General features: G+C 28.8%; 2 protein-coding genes across 2 annotated transcripts in view; one reads left to right on the top strand and one right to left on the bottom strand.

Moving 5' to 3' along the window:
* LOC100213114 (dual specificity mitogen-activated protein kinase kinase 1) overlaps positions 1–19,209 on the top strand; it is a 36,560-nt gene extending 17,351 nt beyond the window's left edge. The window contains exons 5-12 of the mRNA XM_065816511.1: positions 1,871–2,017; positions 8,619–8,696; positions 8,961–9,012; positions 9,158–9,282; positions 10,062–10,307; positions 12,913–12,974; positions 18,615–18,660; positions 18,790–19,209. Coding sequence (XP_065672583.1) covers positions 1,871–2,017; positions 8,619–8,696; positions 8,961–9,012; positions 9,158–9,282; positions 10,062–10,307; positions 12,913–12,974; positions 18,615–18,660; positions 18,790–18,897 — 864 coding nt within the window. The 3' untranslated portion in view covers positions 18,898–19,209. The remainder of the gene's footprint in view (positions 1–1,870; positions 2,018–8,618; positions 8,697–8,960; positions 9,013–9,157; positions 9,283–10,061; positions 10,308–12,912; positions 12,975–18,614; positions 18,661–18,789) is intronic.
* A 5,021-nt stretch (positions 19,210–24,230) lies between these two features.
* Positions 24,231–25,154, bottom strand: LOC136089732 (uncharacterized). Its single transcript, XM_065815805.1, has one exon. The coding sequence runs from the start codon at positions 25,152–25,154 to the stop codon at positions 24,231–24,233; it is 924 nt and encodes a 307-aa protein (XP_065671877.1).
* Between the last annotated feature and the right edge of the window lie 706 nt (positions 25,155–25,860).

Genomic DNA, 25,860 nt, shown 5'->3' with positions numbered 1-25,860 from the left:
AACTATTTAAATTAAATAAATATATTTTTGTAATAATAATAATTTTAAATAAATAATGATTTTAAATAGACTTATTTAATTTATAAAACTTGTTAAATTGTAAGAAATTGAATGTGGACCTTCTCCCTCCTCTCCCCCCCCTCCCCTCATATCACAAGCATTCCTAGGATGATAACTCAAATTATATTTTTAAAATTCAAGCCTTATTTTGGCTTTTAGAGTATATGTATTTATTAGTATGTACAAATACATTTAGAGCATGTAAGTTTCACATGAACTGGTGAGAATCAATAGTGATATAAAATAAAAACTTGGTTTGTCATCAAAAGTATGAATTTACTGTCTCAAAAAATTCATTCCAATAATGTTGATATTTATTTGCCTTTTCAAATCTCAAAAAGTGCAAATGTTTTACAAAATTGTTTTTATTTATGAGGCTTTTAATAAAAAATAAGTTTAAGTACTATTTATTATATTTTTCATTTATTGTATTTTAAAAATTTAATTTAAAATTAGTTATATTTTATTAGTTTCAAAATAAACATGATAATAGTTTCATAATTGATAAGTTCACTAAGCAATGACATCGCAAATAGCGGGAGCTTTTTTTCAATGGTTTACAATAAGTTTTTAAAAAGAGAAAAATAATATGATAGTTTAAAAGAAATTGAATAATTAAATCAATTAAAAATAAAAACAAGAAAAAGAGAGGTAAAGAAATACAAGGAAACAAAAAAAAGTTGAAAGAAAAGAAAGAAAAAAAAAGGTTGTAAGGAAATAAGGAAAAAACCAAATAAAAACTAAAAATTAAAAATCGAATAAAAAAGAAAAAGAATAAAAGTATGTAAATGAAAGAAGACGAAGAAAGAAAGAAAAAAACTAATATATCATATAAAAATAATTAAATTATATTTGTAAAATAAGGAAGATTCTTTATTGTATTGTGTTATTGTTTGTTGTTATTATTCCTTTATTTTTGTGTGTGTGTGTTCTGTTGTGTGGTAATGTTGTATTTTTTTTTTTTTTTTAGTTTGGGTATATATATAATATATATTATACAAAATGATAGTTATTTTAATACTATTTTATCATGTGATGTTTTCAATTTTCTTTTTTTTTTCCTCTCTTTCTCAAACTTTCTTTTATTTCAATATTGTCCATTCATTGTAAACACTTTATACTTATTGTTGCTTTTTTTGTGTTTTCATTTTTGACGTGTTTTTTTGTATCTGATGTTGAGGTTTTATAGCGGTTATAATATTATTGCTTGATTTTAATTGTTATTATTATAATTGTTGTTGCTATTATTATTATTGTTATTATTATTTTTATTATTATTAATATTATTTTCTATTATATTAGTGTTATTGTTATGTAAACTCTATCATTGTTATTATATATTGTGTTATTACATATTATTATCACATTATTTTAACTGTATTATTAGGGTAGATTATTAGGCATATTTTTTATTTTCATTGTTTTTTTTTAAAATTATGTTAATTTATATTTTGTATTATTTAATGTTGTTGTTGATTTTATTTTTTGTTAATTTTATTTAGGTGTCACTCGTATGACTGGTTTTTGAGTATATGAGTGACACCTAACCTGATTTGTAAAATTATAATTAAATTTGTAATTTTTAATATTTGGTTAAATAAATGAATGAATGATAATTGACAGAAATTTATATTTGAGTGTTCATTTGATTGTTGAAATAAAGTGTTCATTTGATTGTTGACATAAAGTGTTCATTTGATTGTTGACATAAAGTGTTTGTTTGATTGTTGACATAAAGTGTTCATTTGATTGTTGACATAAAGTGTTTGTTTGATTGTTAACAAAGTGTTCATTTAATTGTTGTATTTAGCTTATTCGACTTGAGATAAAACCAGCAATTCGAAACCAAATAATGAGAGAGTTAAAAGTATTGCATGAATGTAATTCTCCTTATATTGTTGGTTTTTATGGAGCATTCTACAATGATGGAGAAATATCTTTGTGTATGGAATACATGGTGAGTGTTTTTCATATAATTATATGTATTAGTTTAAAAATATATATATACTTCTTAGTTACGCAGTCATATTTATGTAAGAAGTTTTTTTCATTTTATTCTATTGATTTTTTTTTTTCTTTCATTACATAATTAAACAATTTAATTTTTAAATTTATTTCCTTTCATTACATTATTAAAACATTTAAAGTCATGGAAAAGTGTTATCAAGTATATTTTGCCCATAATAATATATAATAGTATTATCAATGATTAGTTGAGTGAAATTTTTGTTCATCAATGACTGATTAAAACAACTTTGAATAAACATGCTTAACAAAATAATCAAATATATTTTAATCGAGATAAAATAAACAAGTATATTTCCTTTCTTACCAATGTCTATATATGTATTTGTGCATATAGATACATACATACATGCATACATACAGACATACATACATTCCTACAAACAAACAAACATACATACATATGTACTGAGCTCTTAATAATTCAAAAACTTAAAAACAGTAAAAAATTACATATAGAGAGATTTCAAGAATAACTGAGCATTCTGTTGGAATGGTTTAGAAGCTTTTAAGCCACAAAAATGTGTTTAAACTAGAGGTCAAAAAAAAACTTATTGAAAAGATAAATTATTTATTTGTGAAACTAAAAGGATCTGTTTATCTCCAGCAACCCTGTTAAAAAAGTTTAGAGTTAAATCTAATTTCATGTACGATTAGAGGGCTTTTACTTTAAGCAAGTTTTTTTTATGAGATCATCTAGAAGTTTAACTTTATTGAAAAAACAACATAAAAGCTAGAAAAAGCTTTCTTATAAATGTTCTGCATGAACAAATAAGAAATGATAGTTTCGTGGACAGGCAAATCTAAATTTAATATTTTTGAATCAGATAGTAAGTAGTTTTGCAGACTACTAAATAAAGAGTTTGACCACATTGCACTAAACATACATTAAAGTTTGGTGCAGTAGCATTATGATGTGCAGATATTTCTTGTCATTTGGTGTTGGCCCAATTTTCCTAAAAACAGCCACTATGACATCAGATATTTATACTAATATACTTCAAGAAATAATGCTTCCTTATGCGGAGGATGACATGCCATTGTTTTAAATATTTCAGCAAGATAAGGATTTAAGCCATACTTCTATTGCAAAGAGATGGTTCCAAAATAATGATATAACATAAATGGATTGGCTGGCACAATTGCCAGATATAAATCTAATACAAAATTTAAGGATTAATTCATATTGTATGATGAGATAAACATTTTGCAAAAAAAAAAATTGTTTCTATTTTTTGTTATTATTTTGTTGATGTTGTTGTTTTATTATTTTTGTTAACTAGTTGTAAAATAAACTTTTTATTTTTTCAATATAAAATCTTTGCCATTTCTGTATTTATTATTTTTTCCAGTAAATTTCCAGCTACTTTAAACAAAGTTGTTAGTTACATGAGAAAAGTCATTAAATGAGAAATGAGAAAAGAGAAAATGAACTTAATAATTAAATGAGAAAAGAGAAAATTGAGAAAAAGGACTTAATAATTTTTTTAAAGATATATGTATTAACACTAAACCTTATGAAAACAAAAAAAGAAATATTGATTATCATTGTGAATTAAATTTATTTTTCTAATTCTTATGAAATTTATTTTTCTAATTTTTTAAGTCATGTATTTTTTTTTTTTTCCACTACTGTACATTCTTAAATAATTTGACCTTTAAAATCATTGGGTGGTAAAAAAACAGGTCTTTACGATTCTTTGTCTTTAAAAATGATAAAATTAATTACACTTAAATTTAATGGTAAAAGCCATTAAATTTAATTGAGGAAACTAATAAAATTTATAGATTTTTAAGAACCACAAAAACGCAACTTAATAGACTGGAATGTTTTTTATTTTTTTAATAAAAATAAAAACATGTGCTACTTTGACTGATAAATTTTAAGAACATCCAAGGAGTGCTGCTACAACAACTGACAAATAGGTAGAACATGTGAGGAGTGCTACTACATTGACTGACAAATAGGTACAACATGCAAGTAATGCTACTACATTGACTGACAAAATGGTAGAACGTGCGAGGAGTGCTGCTACATCAATTGATGTATATAAAAAGTAAAAAGATAAAAATAAAAACATTCTGAATGTTTTTATTTTTATTTAAAAAATAAAAAATATTCCATTAAGTTGCTTTTTTGTGGTTTTTAAAAAAATGATAAAGTTTATTAAGTTTCCTCAATATATTATATATTGTATGTGTATATATATACATGTATATTTCTGGTAACCATTACAACATTTTTATGACATAGAGTTAAATACCTTTTTTTGTAAAATCATTTCTCAAAGACTTTTTCAATGTGGCAATTAAACGAACCTACAGGTTGGCTGTCACAGTGTAGAGTTTGTTGTCAGAATTCTTGATATGTTTAGATTATAATTAATTAATGTAAACTTAAGTACAGCATAATTTTGTTGATACAATTCTGAAAATAAATTTTAAGATTAACCTGAAAATAAAAATAATTTTTAAAATTAAAATTAAGAAAATACTACATACTGAAAACATTAACTAGATTTTTTTTTTTTTTATAAATATATACACTTTAACAAGTGTTTTTTTATAATAATGCATTAATTTATGTTTTATGAGACTTTTGCAAGTACTTATATTTTCTTTCACAAATGATTTTTTTATTATTAACTTTAGTTATACTAGTTGGCTTATTTTTATTATTAACAAGCCATGTTTTGACAATGAGTTAGAATCATAGTTGAAGGGTTTTTCCTTTTTCTTTTTGATGTTAACCTTGCCCCTCCTTTAGGCAGAGGACTGATATATTCAGGTGATAAGATTGAATTCTTAAAAATTATTCGAGTGATTGGGCAATGATCAGTGATTTTATTTGACAAAAGTGGATTTTTTATTTTTATTTTCACATGACTAGTGGCATCTAAATAGATTCTTTAAGCTTTTTATTTGCTGGTTCTTGTTGAATTGAATAATGTTCGAAGACTTTTTTATTTGAATCAGTCTGTGAACAAGATGGATTAGGATGATCAGTTATATAATTAGGACAAAGTATTGCATATTGCATACCAAATGTTGCAGATATTTTACAAAATTTACTCCTTTTTTTTAACCACTTGCATTGGCATCTCCTGTACTTCCTGTTGGCAATCCTATTAGGAAATGATCTCTAAGTTTTTTCATGGAAAAATATAAATAAATGAAGGTCTATTTCTGATAACATTTACTGTGCATACTAGATTTATAAGTGTTCCTTTTTTTGCTGATGTGACGGCTCCTATTTGTTTTAATTTGGCTCCTATTTGTTTTAATTCTTTCTTAGCAATATTTTTTTTATGTCTTTGTACAGTATATAGTATCTCTGTTTCATCTATGTTCTAAATGTATATGTATATATATATATATATATATATATATATATATATATATATATATATATATATATATATATATATATATATATATAAATTAGTAAAAAAAAAACACTTATCTAACTTTTATCTTCGAAGATAAAAGTTAGATAAGTGTTTTTTTTACTAATGTATTATTGCTCTGTTCTTTTAGAACATTGAGCACTCTATTTGTAAAATACACTAACATAATTTACATATATATATATATATATATATATATATATATATATATATATATCACATCTTGATCAAAACCACAACAAATTTTTATATCAGTTATACATTATGGAAAGTTACAGGTTGGTATGTGTATTACCATATTTATCAAAGTATTTGAAAAAGTACTTTCACACCATATTGTGAAAAATCTTGATAAAAATGGTATCATTCTGATTAATCAATTTGGCTTCATAAAGGAATTATTCATACCAATTTAAGAATTCTCAATGAGATAACCAACTTATTAATGGCTTAGCTCCATCATCATTAGATAATGATTTTAGCTAGGTTACCATTACATTTACAAATTAACAGAGCAATAGTTCTTTTATATTTTAAAAATTATTATTGTGTTGTCAAGTCACTAACAGTTGTTATAATTGAAGTTATTGATCGAAAAATTTGGAATTGCTTTTAAGCGCGAAAAAATTCAAGGTCCAAACAAACAAAAAAATGTTCTTAATATGGTTATGAAGTGGTTGTTTCAGCAGAATGTTTGTTATTAAAAGTTAAGGAATAATGAAGACACCTTTCATTAAGTCCTTTTCAGTTTAGAAGTTAAAGTTCTATTTCTTGATATAATGTGGTAGTGGTGTGGTGTGGTAGAGCAATCGCTTCATAGGCTAGAAGTTCCAAATTCGATCCCCACCATATCCCTGGCAGTACCATGCTTAACATTTTTTTTCTGTGCAGCGGCCTTGTTCGTCAATGATTGTGTTTTGGAGTCAAAGAGTTAAGAGAGGATTGTAACACAAAATGCCCTTCTTAGCCTTGGGGAGGTGATAATAAAAAAAATATTTTTCTTATTATAAAATTATATTTTATTAAAGAAAATTAATAAATAAAAAATAATAATAATATAAGTATATAAATATGCATAGTGTTTATAATATATATATATATATATATATATATATATATATATATATATATATATATATATATATATATATATATATATATATATATATATATATATATACATATAAATATATATATATATATATATATACATATACATATATATATATATATATATATACATATATATATATATATATATATATATATATATATATATATAGATATATATATATATATATATATATATATATATATATATATGTATATATATATGTATATATATATATATATATATATATATATGTATATATATATATATATATATATATATATATATATATATATATATATATATATATATATATATATATATCAACCCTCAGGCAATAAATTGCTGACCTCTAACTGTTAGAGATCTGCATCAGATCGCATTTTGCCTGCGAAAAGGCGATTTGCCTACGCGTTCAGGAGTTTTGCGTTACACAAAAACTTTTATCTTTTAGAGTATTTAAATTATCTTTTGATATCGTTTACGTGACGTTTATTCGGAAGAAATAAAGTCATAAGTAAAAGCATTTAACCGCAATTGTAAACTAATAAATTTTTTGTTAAAGAAGCAGTTTGTTTAATTATTTTTTTTGTTGTTGTTAAAAATTAGTTAAAGAAAATAAAGTGTTTTAAGTTAAAGAAATTAAATATATAAGTTCTTAACTTAACTTTTATATATATAAATTCTTATATATATTAACTTAAAATCTAATTAAAAACTTATATATATATATAAATTCTTAACTTAACTTATATAAATATATTAATTCTTAATTTAAGTAGTTAAGTATATAAATTCCTTTTAAATATATAAATTATTTTTTTGTGATAATGGTCTAAAAAATGCACGATTTATTTTGATGTAAATGTTTTACTCATAAGATATTTTTTTTATTGTTAATTCAATAACGTAAAGTTTTAATGGCATTTGTTTATTTTATGAAAATAAATTATGATCACGAATATGTTATCGGTAACTGATAAATAATTAAAAAAAACTCTTTATTGTTTAAAAACATTATTAAAAAGAGTTCACAAAATAAATAAGAAAAAATTTATTAACAGTTAATGAAACAACCAAAAACCAACTGTAAAATTATAAGAAAATAAACAAATATTATGTTACGTTTTATAAAAAAAATATTTTTTTCAAAATAAAGATTAGTTCATATTTAAAAAAAATAATAAAAATGATATTTCAATTAGGAACTTAGATTTTATTTGTAACTTTTGTTATAGTGATTAAAAAAAAACTGTTTGTATGATTTTTAACACGTTAATAAAATAACTTTATTTAAAATGCGGTACTTGAAAAGATGCTAGTGATGCAATATAACTTCTTACAATACAAAATATATTTGCTAAGTTGAGTTACTTTCAAATGCGTTACGCGTTTTCCTTACGCAGTGAAATCTCCTAACAAGGCCTGATATATAGGCCTTGGCAGGAGTAAATAGGCACAAGAACAGAGAAAACCTATCCTAAAACGAACATGGCAAACCATGTGAGCTGCTCTGAACTGCTTTTTACGAGAGCTTTTGGTTTTTGCAAAAGCTGTCTGTTTATATATATAAAAACTGCTTATTAAATACAAAATTTGGTTTTATACTTGTTACAAGCATATGTTTGTAGCGTTAATGTTACAATAATATACACATAACAAGTGTCATTTATTGCGCCGTGATCAAAAAATTCTTTTGATGTTAAGTTTTTTTTTTTTTTTTTGCAAAAACTGTGCCTGTTTATTATCCAATTAATTGAATTGTTTTGACTTAGCGTTTTTCATTTTAGTTATAACGATAATTATACTTTTGAGTGGAAAAAAATACTTTTGTGAGACCTGTAAATTGCTCCCGTATACTGTTTTAGGGGAGTGTAGGCTAGAGCAGGACGCAAAGATTTTATATATATACATACATACATACATACATACATACATACATACATACATACATACATACATACATACTTATACATATATACTCAATCATTTTCTGTTTATTCTTTATTTTTTAGGATGGAGGTTCACTTGATTTAATTTTGAAAAAAGCACTTAGAATACCTGAAAATATACTTGGCATTATTACCTTAGCAGTAAGTTTGTTTTTCCAATTTTCGATCTCCTATGCAGATGCACTTAACAATTTAGATATTTGTGATAAGAGATTTTAAACAATAAATATAAATTAATAAACATTTTAAATGAATAAATGTTTACTCATGGACTTTATTTGAAAAAATGAATGAACTTTTATTATGTCTCTTGTCATATATGTTTTTCAATTAATAGTTTTTATGAGTTTTTTTTTTTTTTGCACTTGATTTTTAATTTAATAACTTTTTTTTGTTTAACTTTAGGTTTTAAAAGGGCTTGCTTACTTGCGTGAAAAGCATTCCATTATTCACAGAGGTTGTTTTTTTTATTATTAAAAAAATTTTTTTTTTGAATAAAATTTTGATTTTTTTTATTAGTTATTTTTTGAAAAATTAATTAATGAAAAGTGGTTTTAAATTTCGAATTGCAATTTGTAGAGATATTTGGGTGTAACTTTTAGATGTTAAGCCATCAAACATCTTGGTCAATTCATTGGGAGAAATTAGACTCTGTGATTTTGGTGTTAGTGGCCAGCTAATTGATTCAATGGCCAACACGTTTGTTGGAACTCGATCATATATGTCAGTGAGTTACTCCGCAATTTTGTTGTGTAATTTTTTTTTTTTTAATCATAGTTTAGATTATTGTTTACATTTTGTTTTAATATATATTATATTAGTTATATTTATATAATTAGCCCTTGGAATTAAGATTGGCATTGAGCAATGCCAACTTAACTGCCAACTTAAACGTGTTTGAGGTTAGCAATAAATCGCCAACCTTGTTTCTATGTTTTATGGTAAAATTTTTGTGTCAAATTTTTTTGTTGACCTGATACCAACCTCTAACAGTTTAACAAATTGCCAACCTCATTTTTTTAATTCCAAGGGCAAATAAATATTAATATTAGAAGTTTATAATAGTTTTTAATATCAAATAATTCTTTTTAAAGAAAATTGAAGTTATATAATAAATAATAGTGTCCTAATTTAAAAATAGAAAATAACTTTTGTATAGTTGTTGCTATGGAAATTGTTTTGATTTTGGCTTTATGGGGAAATGTTTTATTTATGCGCTTTTGTATGTGCCATTTGTTGTAGAATATTAAAAAGGAATAGTTTAATCATGAAAGAGGAGGATACAGTTGACTCTTGATATCTCAAACGGTCAGGGGACCGGGAAAAAAGTTTGAGTTACCAAGAGTTTGAGATATCGAGAGGATTTTGGCTCAAACGAGTGCGCAAGGGACTGGAAATAAAGTTCGAGATACACAAAAGTTTGAGATATCAAGTAGTCGAGATATTGAGAATCAACTGTAGAATCTAATTTATTGAAAGTATTTGTCATAATTTTTTAATTATTAGCCAGAACGACTGCAGGGTACACATTATTCCATCCGCTCAGACATTTGGAGTATTGGATTGAGCCTTGTAGAACTTGCATTAGGACGATATCCTATTCCTTGTCTTACAACAGAAGATTTTATACAGATATTCATGAACCCTGAGAAAGGAACACATGTCTTACCTCCTGGAGCCAAAGCTCCCCCTGGCGTTACTGAGACTAAATCAATGGCAATTTTTGAACTCCTGGATTACATAGTAAATGAGGTAATTTGTGTTATGCTTTACTAATTTAAACATGATAATTATGATAATTTTTTAATAGTATAATACTTAATAGTATTTTATATATATATATATATATATATATATATATATATATATATATATATATATATATATATATATATATATATTGTTTGTCAAGGCTTGTGTTTCAGAGTTTAGAGAGGGTTATAAACACAATTAAGTAGTCTGTTCGGTTGTAGTGGTCTTCTCCTCTTTTGGGAAGTGAATTAACATTTAAAAAAAAGTATAATATGAAAAAACTTTCATTTATATAGCAAAAATGGCATTTTTGCTATATTTTTTTGCTATAAATATATACGGCAACATTAAAAAAATTAAAAAATGAATTATGATAAGGGGGTGAATTTGAACCCTCAGAAGAGACGATGATGACAGCGCGCTAAGCTACAGGGCTATCAAAGATATACGTTTAAGTGAAAAACAAACCTATTTTAAGCTTTGTTATGAGATTTAGTTGCATAACAGAAAAGCGTAACGCAAGTAAATGTAACTTCAATCAAAATACATATTTATATTGTCAGAAGTTAAATTATGTCAGTTGTGTATTTTAAAGTATCTCATTGTAATTAAATTTAATTTGAAACCACTTTAAAAACCATTTAAAGTCTAAATAAACAATATTGTTTTAAAAAAAAATTGTCAATCAAATTTTTCATTGTTTGAAAGAAATAAAATTCCTTATGTTAAAAAACTTACTATTTATTTCTTAAAACATTCATAACACAACATTATTGACGTTTGCTTTCTTTCGATTTAGATGTTTGTTTGATTTTTAATGAGGAGGCGATTATTTATGGTTGAAATTCTTGATGATCAAAATTAAATAAAAATAACAACTTTTGCACATTTTAGCAAAAAAAAATTTTGTCTACTACTCTTAAACTAGTTGGTTCAAGAAAGAAATTACTCCACAAAAAATTTTTTTATTTATACTTTTTTGACATTGATAAATTACCTGCCCAAACCAAAACCTTCTGTCAATGTAGCAGCACTCCTTGTATGTTCTACCTATTTGTCAGTGGATTTATTTAAAATGAAGGATTAAGGTTTTGCTTGTAACCTAATATGTATGGATAAAGTATTATATTATAAACAACTATTATATTGATATAGTGTTTATTTTATGCGCTGTAAAAAAAAAAAAATATATATATATATATTTTGATTAACATTATAAATGGGGGAGAGGGTTATTAATAAGCTGTGGTGGTTTGGAAATATTTCCGGAAATTATTAAATGACACCTCCTGTGTATAAAGCACCTAAGATTAATATAATTATAAATATATACATCATGAAATGTAAATTTGTTTAATATGATGCTTTTTCTTTTATATAATCCCAGATGAAGACTTTTTTATGCAAATGTAATCAAAAAAGTGTTAATGTTTCCAGATTAGAGTGTATAACTGGCAGAATAAACATTTAAAACTAAAACCTTTTTAAAATCAGAAACATGAAATACAGACATTTGGTAGAGAGTCTATTAAAAATTCTGTTTTAACAAGGCAGAGCTCTAGATAGATTGTTGCACCCAGTATTTGACCTTTGTAAAAGGTCATAGGACCTCATTAGCTTATCTTGCATTAAAGCATCTTAATTTTTTTTATTTATTGTCCAATGATGAAGAAAATACAAGAGAACTTAGATAGATACTCTGTAATAAACAAAGAAACCATTATATTTCACCAACACCTTTTTTAAAAAGGAATTATTTTTGCAAATAAAGAGTTGTTTTTTTTCAGTAGAATAGCAATGAGAGTTGTGTCTAAGTAGGATGTATTGATTTGAAAGTAAAGTCAAAAATGGCTGATTGATTAAATGTGATGGTGATGTAGTGGTAGAGCACTCGCTTAATAAGCAATCAGTTCTGAGTGCAATAGCCACCATGTCTGCACTTAACTTGTTTCTCTGCGCAATGGCTTTATTCAGCTTGTGTTTAGGAGTTGAAGAGTGGAGAGAGGGTTGTATAAAAACTAATAAATAAAAATGACTAGACTGTTTGACTGTGGTAGCAATCTCACCATTGGGGAGGAGAATATAAAAACAACAAAAAAATAGGTTGTATACATCATTTCCAACCATTTATTTTTATTTTTTTTATAAAAAAAAAATTTTTTCAAGGAAAATTTACCCATTCCGATTTAAAATTTACCGGTAAATTTACCAATAAATTTTACCAGTAAATTTGCCAATAAATTTTATTGGTAAATTTACATCATTATGTTTTGGTAAGTTTTTTAGATTTTTTAAAAATCGAAATACTGACTATAAAGAATATCATTAAAGAATATAATTAGAAAGTCTAAATGTTTTAATACAATAAAATACAGGAATAGTTTGTTGATGTTTTTTACATATGCACATCATAACCTGGGGTGTGGTGGGTGGTTTTGTGTGGTAAAGGGTTTAGTAAATTAATTAAAGTCTGAACACTTGTTTAATTGTAGCCAAATACCAGTTTATTATTTATAAAGAAATTTTAATAATCAATGTGCTTGTATAAGAATGTTTGCCTAATACCCTTTTGTTGTTGTTGTTGTAATACTGTTATTTTCTGTAGGAACCACCTAAGTTACCGAGTCAGTATTTTTCTAATGATTTTTGTGATTTTGTCAATAAATGGTAAGAATTTTTTTTTCTTTACTTCTTTTTTTTTTCTCTTGATTATATGACATTAAATTTGGGGAATAATACTCACAAAGTTAAATATGGAGGGAAGAGGGCATTTCTCAAGAAGAGTACTAAGGAAGAGAGAATTGTGGTAGCAGAGTAGTGCTAGAGCCCTTGCCTCATAAGCAAGAAGTTTCGAGTTTGATCCCCACCACGTCCCTGGAGGTAACGCGCTCAACTTATTTCTCTGCGCAGCAGCTTAGTTTGTCAAGGTTTGTATTTTGGAGTTTTAGAGTAGAGAGTTATTCTTCAGGAGTTGTTATTCACCTCCTCAAGGCCAATAAAGCCACTACAGATGAGGAGGCTACTTAATAATGGTTATAACCCTCTCTCAACTCTATAGCTCGGAAACACGAACCTTGACGAACAAGGCTGATGCGCGGAGAAACAAGTTGTAACCACAATTACAGTAGCCTCCTCGACTGTAGTAGCCTTCTCGGCGAGGTGTATTAACTAAAAAAAATCATGTAAAAATGTCTAAATGTTATATTAAATTTTATTAATTTACAAGTAGCAAAATTCATTAAACATGTATGGGCCTGATGAGTCACTTTTCCATAGTTCAAATTTTTTAGCAGATTGATACCATCATTTTGCATTTCACCTTTTCTTGTCACTATTGGTTGCATTTTTTCATGTTTTCTTTTTTATTTGTTGTCTGTCTTATGAAAATTTTCTTTAAAATCTTACACTATTCAGGACAGTCACATTATCTTTACTCCGCTAGAGAACCTTCTTAGAATAATGAGAAAAAATCAGGTCAAAAGAGACATCAGCTATAATGCTTTTTTTATAAATAACAAAAGTTTTTTTGGAGGAGTTTTTTTTAATGTAGAGATTAGCAGTCAAGGTCTTCTTATTGATAGTATAAGAGGACTTCATACCACAGCTGCAAATTCTTGCCAAAAAATTAATGTTGATAGGTTTATCATTGTTCTTATAGTAAAATTGTTGACCATGAAGTTGTGAAAAATCTGGCTTGTAATATGTTTTGTTGTCTTCAATTAAGAATATATTTTTATCTGCCAATTTTTATGAGTTTTGAATTTCTTTAATTTTTCCATTAAAGCTCTTTTACCCAGTGAATAAAACCCATGTGGGATAATTCTTTTTTCGCTGGGTAAGTGCATTTTTATTATGAAATGCTTCAACTCCAGCACTTTTTAAATGTAATCATGTAAAATCTTGGATTTTCTAGCTAAATCTCTTTTTGGTTTGAATTTCTGGTTACTAAACTGAAAATCAACTTGATCTTAGTAGTATGTATAGCAATCATGCCTCATAAAATTAATGGATTTTTGCTAAAAAAAACTCTAAACCTATTTAACATTTCAATTTTGCTTTCATTAATTGTTAAAAAATATTGTAAAAATAATGTCAGTTACTTCTTTTTTTAGTATCATCAGGAGGTTTCTACATCTTCCTGATTCCGATGATAATCTTCAGGAGACTTCCTGATGATTGATTCCTACATATTATAACTTCCTTATAATTCTCATCAGGATATATATACGTACATACACACAGTGCTTTAATAAAATTGAAGCTTTTAGGTTTTATTGCTTAGGCTATTTATGGATCTTATTCAGAGCTTGACTAAATAACTAAACTTTCAGATATAAATCTTTTAACATAAAGTTTGCTTTTTCTATTTATTACTTCAAATTTATTTTTATCGCTAAAGGTTCCTTTTTCTAAAGAGAAGGTGTGTGTAACATTTATACTGGCCGAATCAACACACCCATATAGAGGCGTTGAGAACTGAATAGTAACCATCAGTAGACATGTTGATTGATAAAAACAAATAGTGGCAATTTCAATAAGAAATACCACCAGGAAAACTATTTCTCTTATTAAAATATAAAAAAAAATATTTATACATACATATATATATATATATATATATATATATATATATATATATATATATATATATATATATATATATATATATATATATATATCAGAGCCATAACCACAGGGGGCCTTGGTCCCCCCCCAAAAAATTTTTAAATTATAACTATTAGGGAAAAACATATGTTAAATATTTTAACAGATATATTTTCATATATGCAAAAATATGTTTCAAGACATTCCATATCTTTCATTTCCTTTAGAATTTTATTTTTCTACCGAATCAATCAACTTTCATGTTTCGCTTTATAGTGATAGTGGTTATTGAATGGTGACAACGTTTTCTCGCATTGTTTTAATACTAAATTTTATAACAAAAAATGCTCCTAACATGCTGAACGTAATGATATCCTGTAACAATCAGACTTTTACCATAGTAGCTTACGTTATTAAGAAATAATTCACACGATCTGCAAAAATAAATTTTCTTTTTATTATTTACTATTCATTATTTATCAAGAACAATGAGTTTGTAACGCGTGCCGATTTTTTTTGTTGTTGTTAATATTTGAAATCCCGAAAGTGTCTAATAAAATAAAAGCTAATGTAAAAGTTGCTTTTTAACTAATCCTGGTTTTGGTCAAAGGATTTTTATATTTATATTTTTAAAAATCCTGAAGTAGCGAAATTCACGAACTGTTTTGGGAATGTGCTATGAAGTAGAAAACCCAGCTTGGTGTCGCTGACCATAAATTCTCAAGAAAAGGAAAATGCCATGATTTCTATGATTCGCCAAAATAACATTATCGCCAATTGTATTTTGAAGCTTTCGATCTCATCAGTTATAATAAACAGATCAGTTAGATCAACCTGACTATAGGTTATATCTTCAGGAAGTTCTTTTCAAGTCAATAAAAAGGAAAAGTTTGGAAAATTATCTGCAATCTGTTCACTTTTACTGTCAAGACATTAACCAATCTTTAGCTAAAACACAAATTGGCCTTCTCCCTAGCATTGTAACATCATTAGGTTAAGACATCAAAAAGTTCACAATCAAAGATCTCATCTTGTTTTTCAAGAGTTTTGATCACTCTAAAAGAGCTTTACTTACCGAATTTGTAAAGATTTCAAGCTGATTCTTGTCATGCAAGCTACTAATGCTTTTAGTGAAAGATCTTTCTCAATTTAAAAAGAGTTAAAACCTACCTTCGATTGACATTAGTATATTTCCACCTAAACAACTTGCTAGTTCTTCATACTCACGTGGAAGCAGTGGACAAAATTGATTTGGTTGAGATCGCAAATGAGTTTATTAATAAATGTCAAACACGAATAAACATTTTCAGAAATTTCAGTTAGCATTTTTGTAGAGATAAACGATGTTTGACGCAAGTATTACTTTTTTTTTGTTTGTTTCATAGATGTGGAGTTTGATGTTCATTAAATATACATTAAAATGAAAATCAAAACTTTTTATTACCCCCTCCCTCCTTTAAAACAACCATAGGCCCCCCTAATATCAAAACTGTGGTTACGGCTCTGTATATATATATATATATATATATATATATATATATATATATATATACACAGATCGGACAAAACGAGTGCAACCAAATAATGCTAATTTAGTTTCTTTATATAAAAGTGCTGCATTTTTTTGCATGTTGATTTCCTTCTGGACAAAACAAGTGCAACTCGACAAAATGTTGACCAAGCTGTATTTCGCTATCAATATTTCGTGGCGAATCCATTGTTGTCAATCACAGCCTTGCATCTTCGAGGCATAGATTCGATCAGGTGATCAATGAAACTTTGTGGAATCGCTGCCCAGGCCTTTTGGATTTGTTCAAACAGTTGATCCTTATTACGAACACCTTCACGATTAATTCTGCGGTTGACTATCTCCCACAGGTTCTCGATAGGGTTGAGATCCGGAGATTGAGGCGGCCAATCCATCACCGATAAGTGGTTGTCTTGAAACCACTGCTTGATTACTTTTGCAATGTGTTTCGGATTGTTGTCTTGCTGAAAAACCCATTTTATTGGCATATTCCATTCAGCATGAGGTAACATAATATCTTTCAGGATATTTTTATACATGAAACGGTCCATTATTCATCATTTCGATGTATTGGACCTAGACCGTTAGCAGAAAAACACCCCCAGACCATTACATTGCCTCCGCCATGCTTCACGGTCTTATGGCAGTAACGTAATTCGAGGCGTTTTCCGGCTGGTCAACGTACACGGCAAATGCCATCGCTCCCAATAATGTTGAACTTCGATTCATCACTGAACAGGACAGTTCGCCATTTCTGCACATTCCAGTCAATATGAGATGTAGCAAATAGGAGTCTTTTCTTCTGGATTTTTTAATGAAATCAGTGGTTTCTTTGTAGGGCGTCGAGAAAACAATCCGGCTTCAACAGCATGTTGTCTGATTGTTCGGTCCAATACAGGCAGCTCTAATTGCTTTTGTATCTCAACTGATGATATCCAGGGATCCTTCTTGACGGATCTGACGATCATAGAATCCTCTCTAGAAGTGGTGGAACGCGGTCTTCCACCTTTGTTATCTGCTGCCATTTCCCCGTAGAACGATATTTGGAACATGGTCTTAATACAGTCCATTTTTTAACGCGATATTTATCACAAATACATTTTTGTGACATTCCACTTACGTAATCGCCAATAATTTTCTTTCTTAGTTTCAATCCAAGACTGTCGGGAGCCATTTTTGCACTTGAAGTCATAAAAATAATAAAAATAAATAATCACGCTTCTCAAGGCTTACCGTGTTACATTTACCTTGTGATGATACAATAATGCTCTGTGGAACACAACGTCTTGGTTGGATGTGGACTGTATTGATGTAATGAAACACTTGTTGTATTTCACTTCTTGTATTGATGTTCTTCGATAAAACATTTTGATAAAACTCACTTCGATAAACTGTCTTGATAATACTGACTGATTGACTTCCATATACTGACTGATTTACATGTCGATTTACATGTCTCTTATATAGTAAAATGAATCTAAGTGAACCTGTTCTGGATGATTCTAGATGCTTCTATTCGATGCTTCTGGATGCTTCTGAATGTTTCTGAATATTTCTGGATGCTACTGGATGCTTCCAGATGCTTCTTTTGGAAACTTCTGGATGCTTCTGGAAACTTCTGGATACTTCCTTTAATTATTAAAAAACTTCCGTGACGTTGACACGGACCAGACTTAAGAAAATGAATCAAACCAAAAAAGTTGCACTTGTTTTGTCCGCTGCAAAATGGCATTTGTCATCGAAATTCTGCCTGTGTGCTGTCACCTGTCAGCTGATTGCTCGTGTCATGGCATGCTATGACTCCAGACTCCTGAACTGTTTTCTGTGGTAGTATAGTTCGTTTCGTTTTTAAGACATGTAAAATTAGGAACACTTTTTAGCATTGTTCGATGTTGGTTGCAAATGTTTTGTCCAATACTGTGTATATATATATATATATATATATATATATATATATATATATATATATATATATATATATATATATATCAACCTTCGGAATTAGGGTCGGCATTCGGCATTGCCGACCCTAAAATATGTATATGAATAATTTTAAATGTATTCTACAAAATTGAGTGCTCAGTGTTCTTAAAAGAACATAGCAATAAAATATTAGTAAAAAATCACAAACTTTTTTCAACACAGTTTAAAGTGAAAAAATACATTTTTTTTAGTTTAAAAAAGAATCCTAACGAAAGGCCAGATGTAAAAGAACTAATGGTAAATATTTTTGTTAAATTATTTATGTTTATATTAACATTTTATAACTCTTTTTTTGAAATATATAATCTATCATTACAACATTACATTACAACATAAAATAAAACAACGTTATCATTGGTGTTTAAGGAACATCCATGGATGCTAAAAGCTGAAGCAGAAAAGAATAATATCGATTTTGCAGGCTGGGTATCAAGTTTACTTTTGAATGGAAACGTAGTTCAAACCAACGTGTAAAGTTTAAATTCAATGCTATTTGTTCATCTAAGGACGGCGGATCAAAAATCCATTAGTTGTCAAAAAGTTTTTCATAATTAGTGACGAAGCGAAATTCGATTGACCAACGGGTGCTAGACCAGGTTCCGTTTGTTAAACAGTAGTGATTAAATTTTATTATTCAAAATCAAAACCTCGATTGATAACTGAAATTTGAAAAGCTTTGCTTTTTTCTAAATTTTTTTTTAAATTAAAAATTTTCAAATATAAAAATAATTATTTTTTTTGTTTGTATATAAGGTATTAATTTAAAATAAAAGCACAAGTTGTTAAGTTTTTGTGTGTTAACCATGATATCGCTGCACAAGTTTACGTACGTTTTGCACTAAACTCTTCGTTTTAAAAATGATATCGCTGCGCAAGTTTACGTACGTTTTGCACTTAACTCTTCGTTTTAAAAATAGTTAATACACTTTTTAGGCGGGTACTTTAAACAAGCGCAACAATATTGCATAGCGGGTATATATTTTTTCAAAAAATAAATAAAAAAACTTAAGGTTTTTTATTTATTTTTAAAACAATAATTAAAAAATCTCTTTTTTTTTTTGAACCAAAAAACCACCTGAATTTTTCTAATAAAAAAAACAACTGTAAAAGTTAATAAGCGGCCTCGAGTATTAAAAAATCTAAATTTTTTTTTAACTTATACTAAATTTGGGAATAAATTAAGGTCTTAGTATTAAAAGTACTTAAGTCACTAAAAAAATGTTTTGAGATTGTTTAGTCATTTCAAATGCTTATTTTCGAAGAGACTGATCAGAGAGAATTTTCACTTTTCGTTTTTGACTTCATAGGCCGTAGGCAAGTATTTCTGAATGTTTCGTTGCACATATTTGGTGCCTAACTTCTAATCTTTCTAAATACTAAAATATAACTATTTTGTGTAAAATTAAATGTTTACAGCAGTAAATATTTTATTTTTACAACTTAATGATATGGCTAAATATTTGTCAGGGGAAGAAGAAAAAAAAAGAATGGGGGGCGGTATTTTGCACAAGCAAAAATTTATGGAAAAGCAATATAATAATATAATTTTTTGTTTTTAATCGTCTACCTGTACAAATAATGAGTTATAGTTGGTAGTTATAAGAGAGAAAGCTATTCCGTTTCACATACCGCCCCTCCTCCTACTACTAAATGCTTATCCGCGGTGCTCTGTGATAAGACTGTAAGGACTTCTTGGGGCAGCTAAATAAAAATTTAAAAAATAAAAATTTTTTAGTGTTTTCATCTGAATTCTCTATTTTATTTTCGCACTTTTGCAAAAATCTAAGCATCACAAACTCTTTTTATGACTAAAACATTGGTTTATTTTGCAATGGTTTCTTTTACCTTCTTTTACAAAATTTTAATATACTACATGCTTTTTCTTTCGCGAACAGATCATTTTTTATCTTTGTTATATATAATGACCAAAACATTGGTTTCTGTTGATCTTTTATTATTTTCTGCATATTTTATACTCTGCGAAGAATAATGATCAGAGACAAAATCAGCTTTTGATAATCTATAGTAGCGAGTATGAATCTTTATAGATGAGAAGATTTTCTAACAATATTAATTTGAACCCACCTTACACACGCTTTGTAGCAAAGTGAATGATAAAAAGCTTTAACAGCAAAACAACCTTTAGAAAAATATCACTCATTGCTACCTATTTGCAATAGAAAATTTATTTTACTTTCATATTCAGATGCAAGTCAAAACTTTTAAGCATTATAAGTTAATGATTGATTGAGTTAATTTTTGGATTTTGGACTGAAAGATTGAGTTACTTTTTGGATTTTGGATACTTTTACAAACTCTTATAAATAAAATATATTATTTAAATGAAATATCTAATATATATACTAGATATCTTAAAAACATATATGTTTTATTATAAAGCATGTATGCTTTATTCAATCAATAAAAAAATTTCACAAAAATAGTATAAGAATTTACTCTTAACAAATGTTACAGGGTTATTCATTTTTATATGCGTGTTTATTCATTCTTATATGCGCATTTATTCATTCTTATATGCGCACTTATTCATTCTTATATGCGTGTTTATTCATTTTTATGTGCGTGTTTATTCATTTTTATATGCGCATTTATATCCAAGTCAACCACCCATAAAATCTCTAATATAATTTTATACAAACAATAAATAGGCTTTTATATTTTTATACTCTGTAGTATCCATAATACTTTTAAGTTTCCTGATTACCCCATCCGTATTTCGAGGCCTTTCTCTCTGTTTATAAGTATGCTTTAAAGAAGAAGAAAAAATTATTCTATTGGATTCAGCTGTGGCGTGTATGTTGGCAGATACTTAATAGCTATGCCTTGAGAGACTAGTGTTTGTCTAACAGAAAGACCCGGTAGAATTTACAATTGTCCATAAAAAACACCGGCACTTCCACATCTGCATTCGTACTAGCTGGTGCCAACATTGTTGTAATGAAAGTACAAAATGTAAAATGAAACTACAAAAAAAGTCATAACTTTGGTGTAAATAAATTAAGAGAAGTGGAAATGCTTGTTGTAGATTCATTTCTTTCAACTAAATGCTTAAGCATTTCAATGTGCTCTTTTGTAACATTCTTCCTTGGCACTGCTATTTTCTCCTCCATCAATAGGGTATATATTTGAGTATTAATGATAATTAAGGTGGGTGTAGGTAATAAGTCCCACTAGTCCAAACTAAGGGAAAATATAAAATGCAAATTTTTTTTTCGGCATTAAAACATTAGAGTTATCTGGTTTTATTACTAGCAGCAAAAAAAAACGCCTTTTTTTACCGTGCGTTCGACAAAGCTCTTGCTTTGTCGAACGCACAAAAAAAGGCTTTAACTTTTTTTGCACCTAGTGATAAAACCAGATAACAAAGTTACATCATTAACTTTAATAGTTAATGATGTAACTTCGTTGGTTCCATCATTAACTTTTCAAGGCTTATTTTTAAGGTACATATTTTCACATTTTTAAATATTTTATAATGCTTTTATTTTTTTCAAGTGCATTTATTTGTATTAAGTATTTATTAGTTATCATTACTCAACATCTAATATTTATGCACGTGTCGAAACAAAAGGATACTTCATTAATAAACAGGGTAGGTCCAAAGCGGGTAATAAGACCCACTAAAAATTACATATCTACATAAGGTTTCAGACGATCAACCCAGTCCCACAACAGCATCAGTTGATTAACCCAAAATGAATCTTAATGCAAGTTTCACTGATTTAATGCCGAGTCCTGCTAAAAAGAAAAATATGGCTATGGTCGGCCGCAAAAATATTTTAACCATGTTGCTAAAGCACTGACAAAAGAAGATTTTTAAACTTCCACTTCTAAAGCTGTTAGTAAAAAGAATAAGGGCAAACAAAAAGCAAAGGCTGCTAAAGCCTTGACTAAAGAAGATTTTCAATCTTCCACTTCTAAAGCTCGTAATAAAAAAAATAAGGGCAAAGGAAAAGCAAATGTAAAGAAAGGTAAGTCTGTAAGTGTGGATGTGAATGATTGGTTTTGTTCGTTGTGTTAGCAAAAGTCTGTGGAAAGTATGCGAAAATGCTGTAAATGTAAAGTATGGTACCACCAGGCGTGCATGGGGTATGATTCTGAAGATGAGGAAGTGTTAGTATGTCCATTCTGTGAAGATTAATGATTTTCTTTGTAACATTTTTTTATTAAATTTTTTAATTTTCTGTTGTTTTTCAATGTTGTATAAATAATTGGTTCTTTTGATGTATATAAATATGCAAGATTACTTATTATGTTATAAATGTGAGATAAACTATGCAATAAAAGAATGTTCTCTAACAGTTTTCTGTTTTTTCTTTATTTTATGTATTTTTTACATGGACCTTACTACCCCCCTAGAAGGGAGGGAAATAAGGCCCACTTAAGGCATGTCAAAAAAACATGAATAACTTTTGTTATAATTAATTTCTCAATATGCAGATATCATTTTTACATCAAGGAATGATTAATCTTAAGCAGCAATCAAAAATACTTTTTTAAACTTTTAAGACCTAGATGACTAAAAGTCTGTTAGGTGGGCCTTAATACCCACACCTACCTTATAAATAATTAAACTTAAATCTAGATAAATGAGTATTTAGATAAATAATAATTTAATCAATCAATCAATTTAATAATATGATTAAACAAAGACCTAATACTAAATTTAATAAACCATCAACTGTAAATAGTTTTCGTCTTAAGTATTTTTAACCTCGTTTACCAGGAAACAAGAACAATTTTTTTTGAAAAAACTGTAATTGTTTAACTTAATTCCATTTTACAACCATATGCGAAGTTACATAAATCCAGCGCTGGCTCGGCAACCATTTTTTAAATAAATTGCAGCGACAACTACCTAGTTTCTATTTTAAATATATCTATATAAAAATATAAAAGCCTATTTATTGTTTATATAAAATTATATAAGAGATTTTATGGGTGGTTGACTCGCATATAAATGCGCATATAAAAATGAAAAACCCCATAGGCGCTGGAAGTGTTTAAAGACTGGGGGGGGGGGAGGCAGAAATGGGTGGTACCTCTCCCTGAATGGGGTGTTTGGGGGGCGTTATCCCACTGAAATTTTTAAGCATAATTAACCCTGCTAAATGCAGATTTGCAATCCTTTTTAAATCATTATAATTAAATATTTGGTACAAAACAAAATCTACCAAAAACAGTTACAGTTACTGTAAAAAATGCCCAAATACGGATGAACGTTCACGAGTTTTAGCCACAAACTCCTCCATGAGTGCTGTAATGTCAACCTTGTCTAGGTAATCTTTGTTAATGTGCATTAAAGCGAGGTGAGTGAGGCGACTCTGTGACATTGACCGCAGCCAAGTATTAAGCCGTCTCAATCCACTGAAGGACCTTTCAGAACCAACTACGGATAATGGAACAGATAAACACAACACAACTACCTGTTCCACCATGTCAAATAACCAACGGGTACTTGGTTCAAGGTCTTTTAAAGCTGCTGCTAGGTGGTGTAAATCTTAGGCAGTGACTTGTCCTTAAACAACTGTAGAAGCAGTTGCAGCTGTAACTGCAACATAGGAACATCGACATTATTTGACAAACTTTGCAGTGGCATGCTGGCTAGTGTGGCTGCATTACTTAAGGATGTGCATGAACCTATCAAAGTAGCTTCTGTGCTTGCAATTTTATGCAATCCTTCTTTGTTAAAACGGCACTGCAGTTCTGCAACTGAGTGGTCAATGGCTTTGAAAAGACTTTTCTTCCAGATAACTTCTTCTTCTTTTTCTTTCGGCATTTCCAGTTTAGGGGTCGCCACAGCGGATCAAACTCCACCATCTAGCCCTGTCGTGAGTGTCCTCCACTGACACACCAGCCACTCTCATATCCTCCACCACTGCATCTATAAACCTCCTCTTAGGTCTACCTCTCCTCCTCTTACCTGGAAGTTCCATCCCCAAAACCTTCCTGCCAATATAGCTTTCCCGTCTCCCCTGCACATGTCCAAACCATCTCAATCTTGATCCTCTAACCTTATCTCCAAAACATGCTACATGTGCTGATCCTCTAATAAACTCATTTCTGATCCTATCCTTCTTCGTCACCCCAAATGAGAATCTTAACATCTTCATCTCAGACACCTCCATCTCGCTCACTTGTCTCTTTGTCAGTGCCACTGTCTCCAGTCCATACAACATAGCAGGTCTCACAACTGTCCTATAGATCTTACCCCTCATCCTAGCCGACACCCTTCTATCCCAGATCACACCCGACACTTTGTGCCATCCACACCACCCTGCTTGCACTCTCTTCTTTACCTCTCTCTCACTTCCTCCATTACTCTGTACCCTCGACCCTAAGTAGGTAAACTCATCGACTTTCACCAAATCAACTCCTTGTAACTGGAACTGTCCACCGTCTGCCCTCTCATCCACACACATGTACTCTGTTTTACTTCTACTCACTTTCATTCCCCTGCTTTCCAAAGCATACCTCCATCTTTCCAAGTTTACCTCCACTTGTTCCCTACTCTCACTACAGATCACAATGTCATCAGCAAACATCATAGTCCAAGGGGACTCCTGTCTATCTTCGTCTGTCAGTCTGTCAATGACAATTGCGAACAGGAAGGGACTCAGGGCTGATCCCTGATGTAATCCTACCTCCACTTTAAACCTGTCTGTCATTCCTACTGCACATCTCACTGCTGTCACACTGTTCTCATACATATCCTGCACCACCCTCACATACCTTTCCGCTACTCCTGACCTCCAGATAACATCTGTAGTTAATTGTTCTACATTAGAGCTCTAAGCTCCATGCGAGAAACGTGCAGGAGCATTAACTGTGGAACCACGCTGTGCCTTAGGCAGCTCGAGATTTAGTGTGGTAGCTTTCTTGATGGCTTTACTGTGTAATTCTGAAGCAAATTCTCTTTGTGAACCATAGAAATGCAATGTCTTGATTTGTGCAACTACTGTCTGAAGCACTCCATGTACTTTCTTCTTGGGCATTTTTAAATTGAAAACTCGAGACAGACTTAGTCGTTTTTCCTTTAAATATAAAATGTGGTGGAAGAGAGTTACCCATTGCATTGACGCAAGCTATTACTGATTGTTTCTGGGTTACCTGATTGACAACAATGTAGATACTTAACTCCTTTTTTAGCGACTTATTTTCCAGAACGATAATCAAACTGCATTTTTCTCATTCATATTCCAAATGTTTTGCGGTTTCTGAAGTAGGTTGCTTTTCGTTAAAACATTTTTAAGAATGGAAAAATATTTCGACACTTTACAAACATTCATACACTGATGTCTAATAGCTGATGTGCCTTCTGGTTGACGTCTAATTAAATCTTTGTGCCTTTTGTGGATCCCACGCCACCATTTTTCTGTGGGAGTTTCATTTTTGAATGCTTTTTATGTTTTTAAG

This window comes from Hydra vulgaris, chromosome 13 (assembly GCF_038396675.1).
Source record: "Hydra vulgaris chromosome 13, alternate assembly HydraT2T_AEP".
Taxonomy (NCBI): domain Eukaryota; kingdom Metazoa; phylum Cnidaria; class Hydrozoa; order Anthoathecata; family Hydridae; genus Hydra; species Hydra vulgaris.
This window is presented reverse-complemented; position numbering and strand designations above follow the sequence as displayed.

Bases quoted from the DNA above. Each gene is read 5' to 3' on its own strand.
- LOC136089732 (XM_065815805.1), bottom strand. From the start codon at position 25,154: ATGTATGAGAACAGTGTGACAGCAGTGAGATGTGCAGTAGGAATGACA.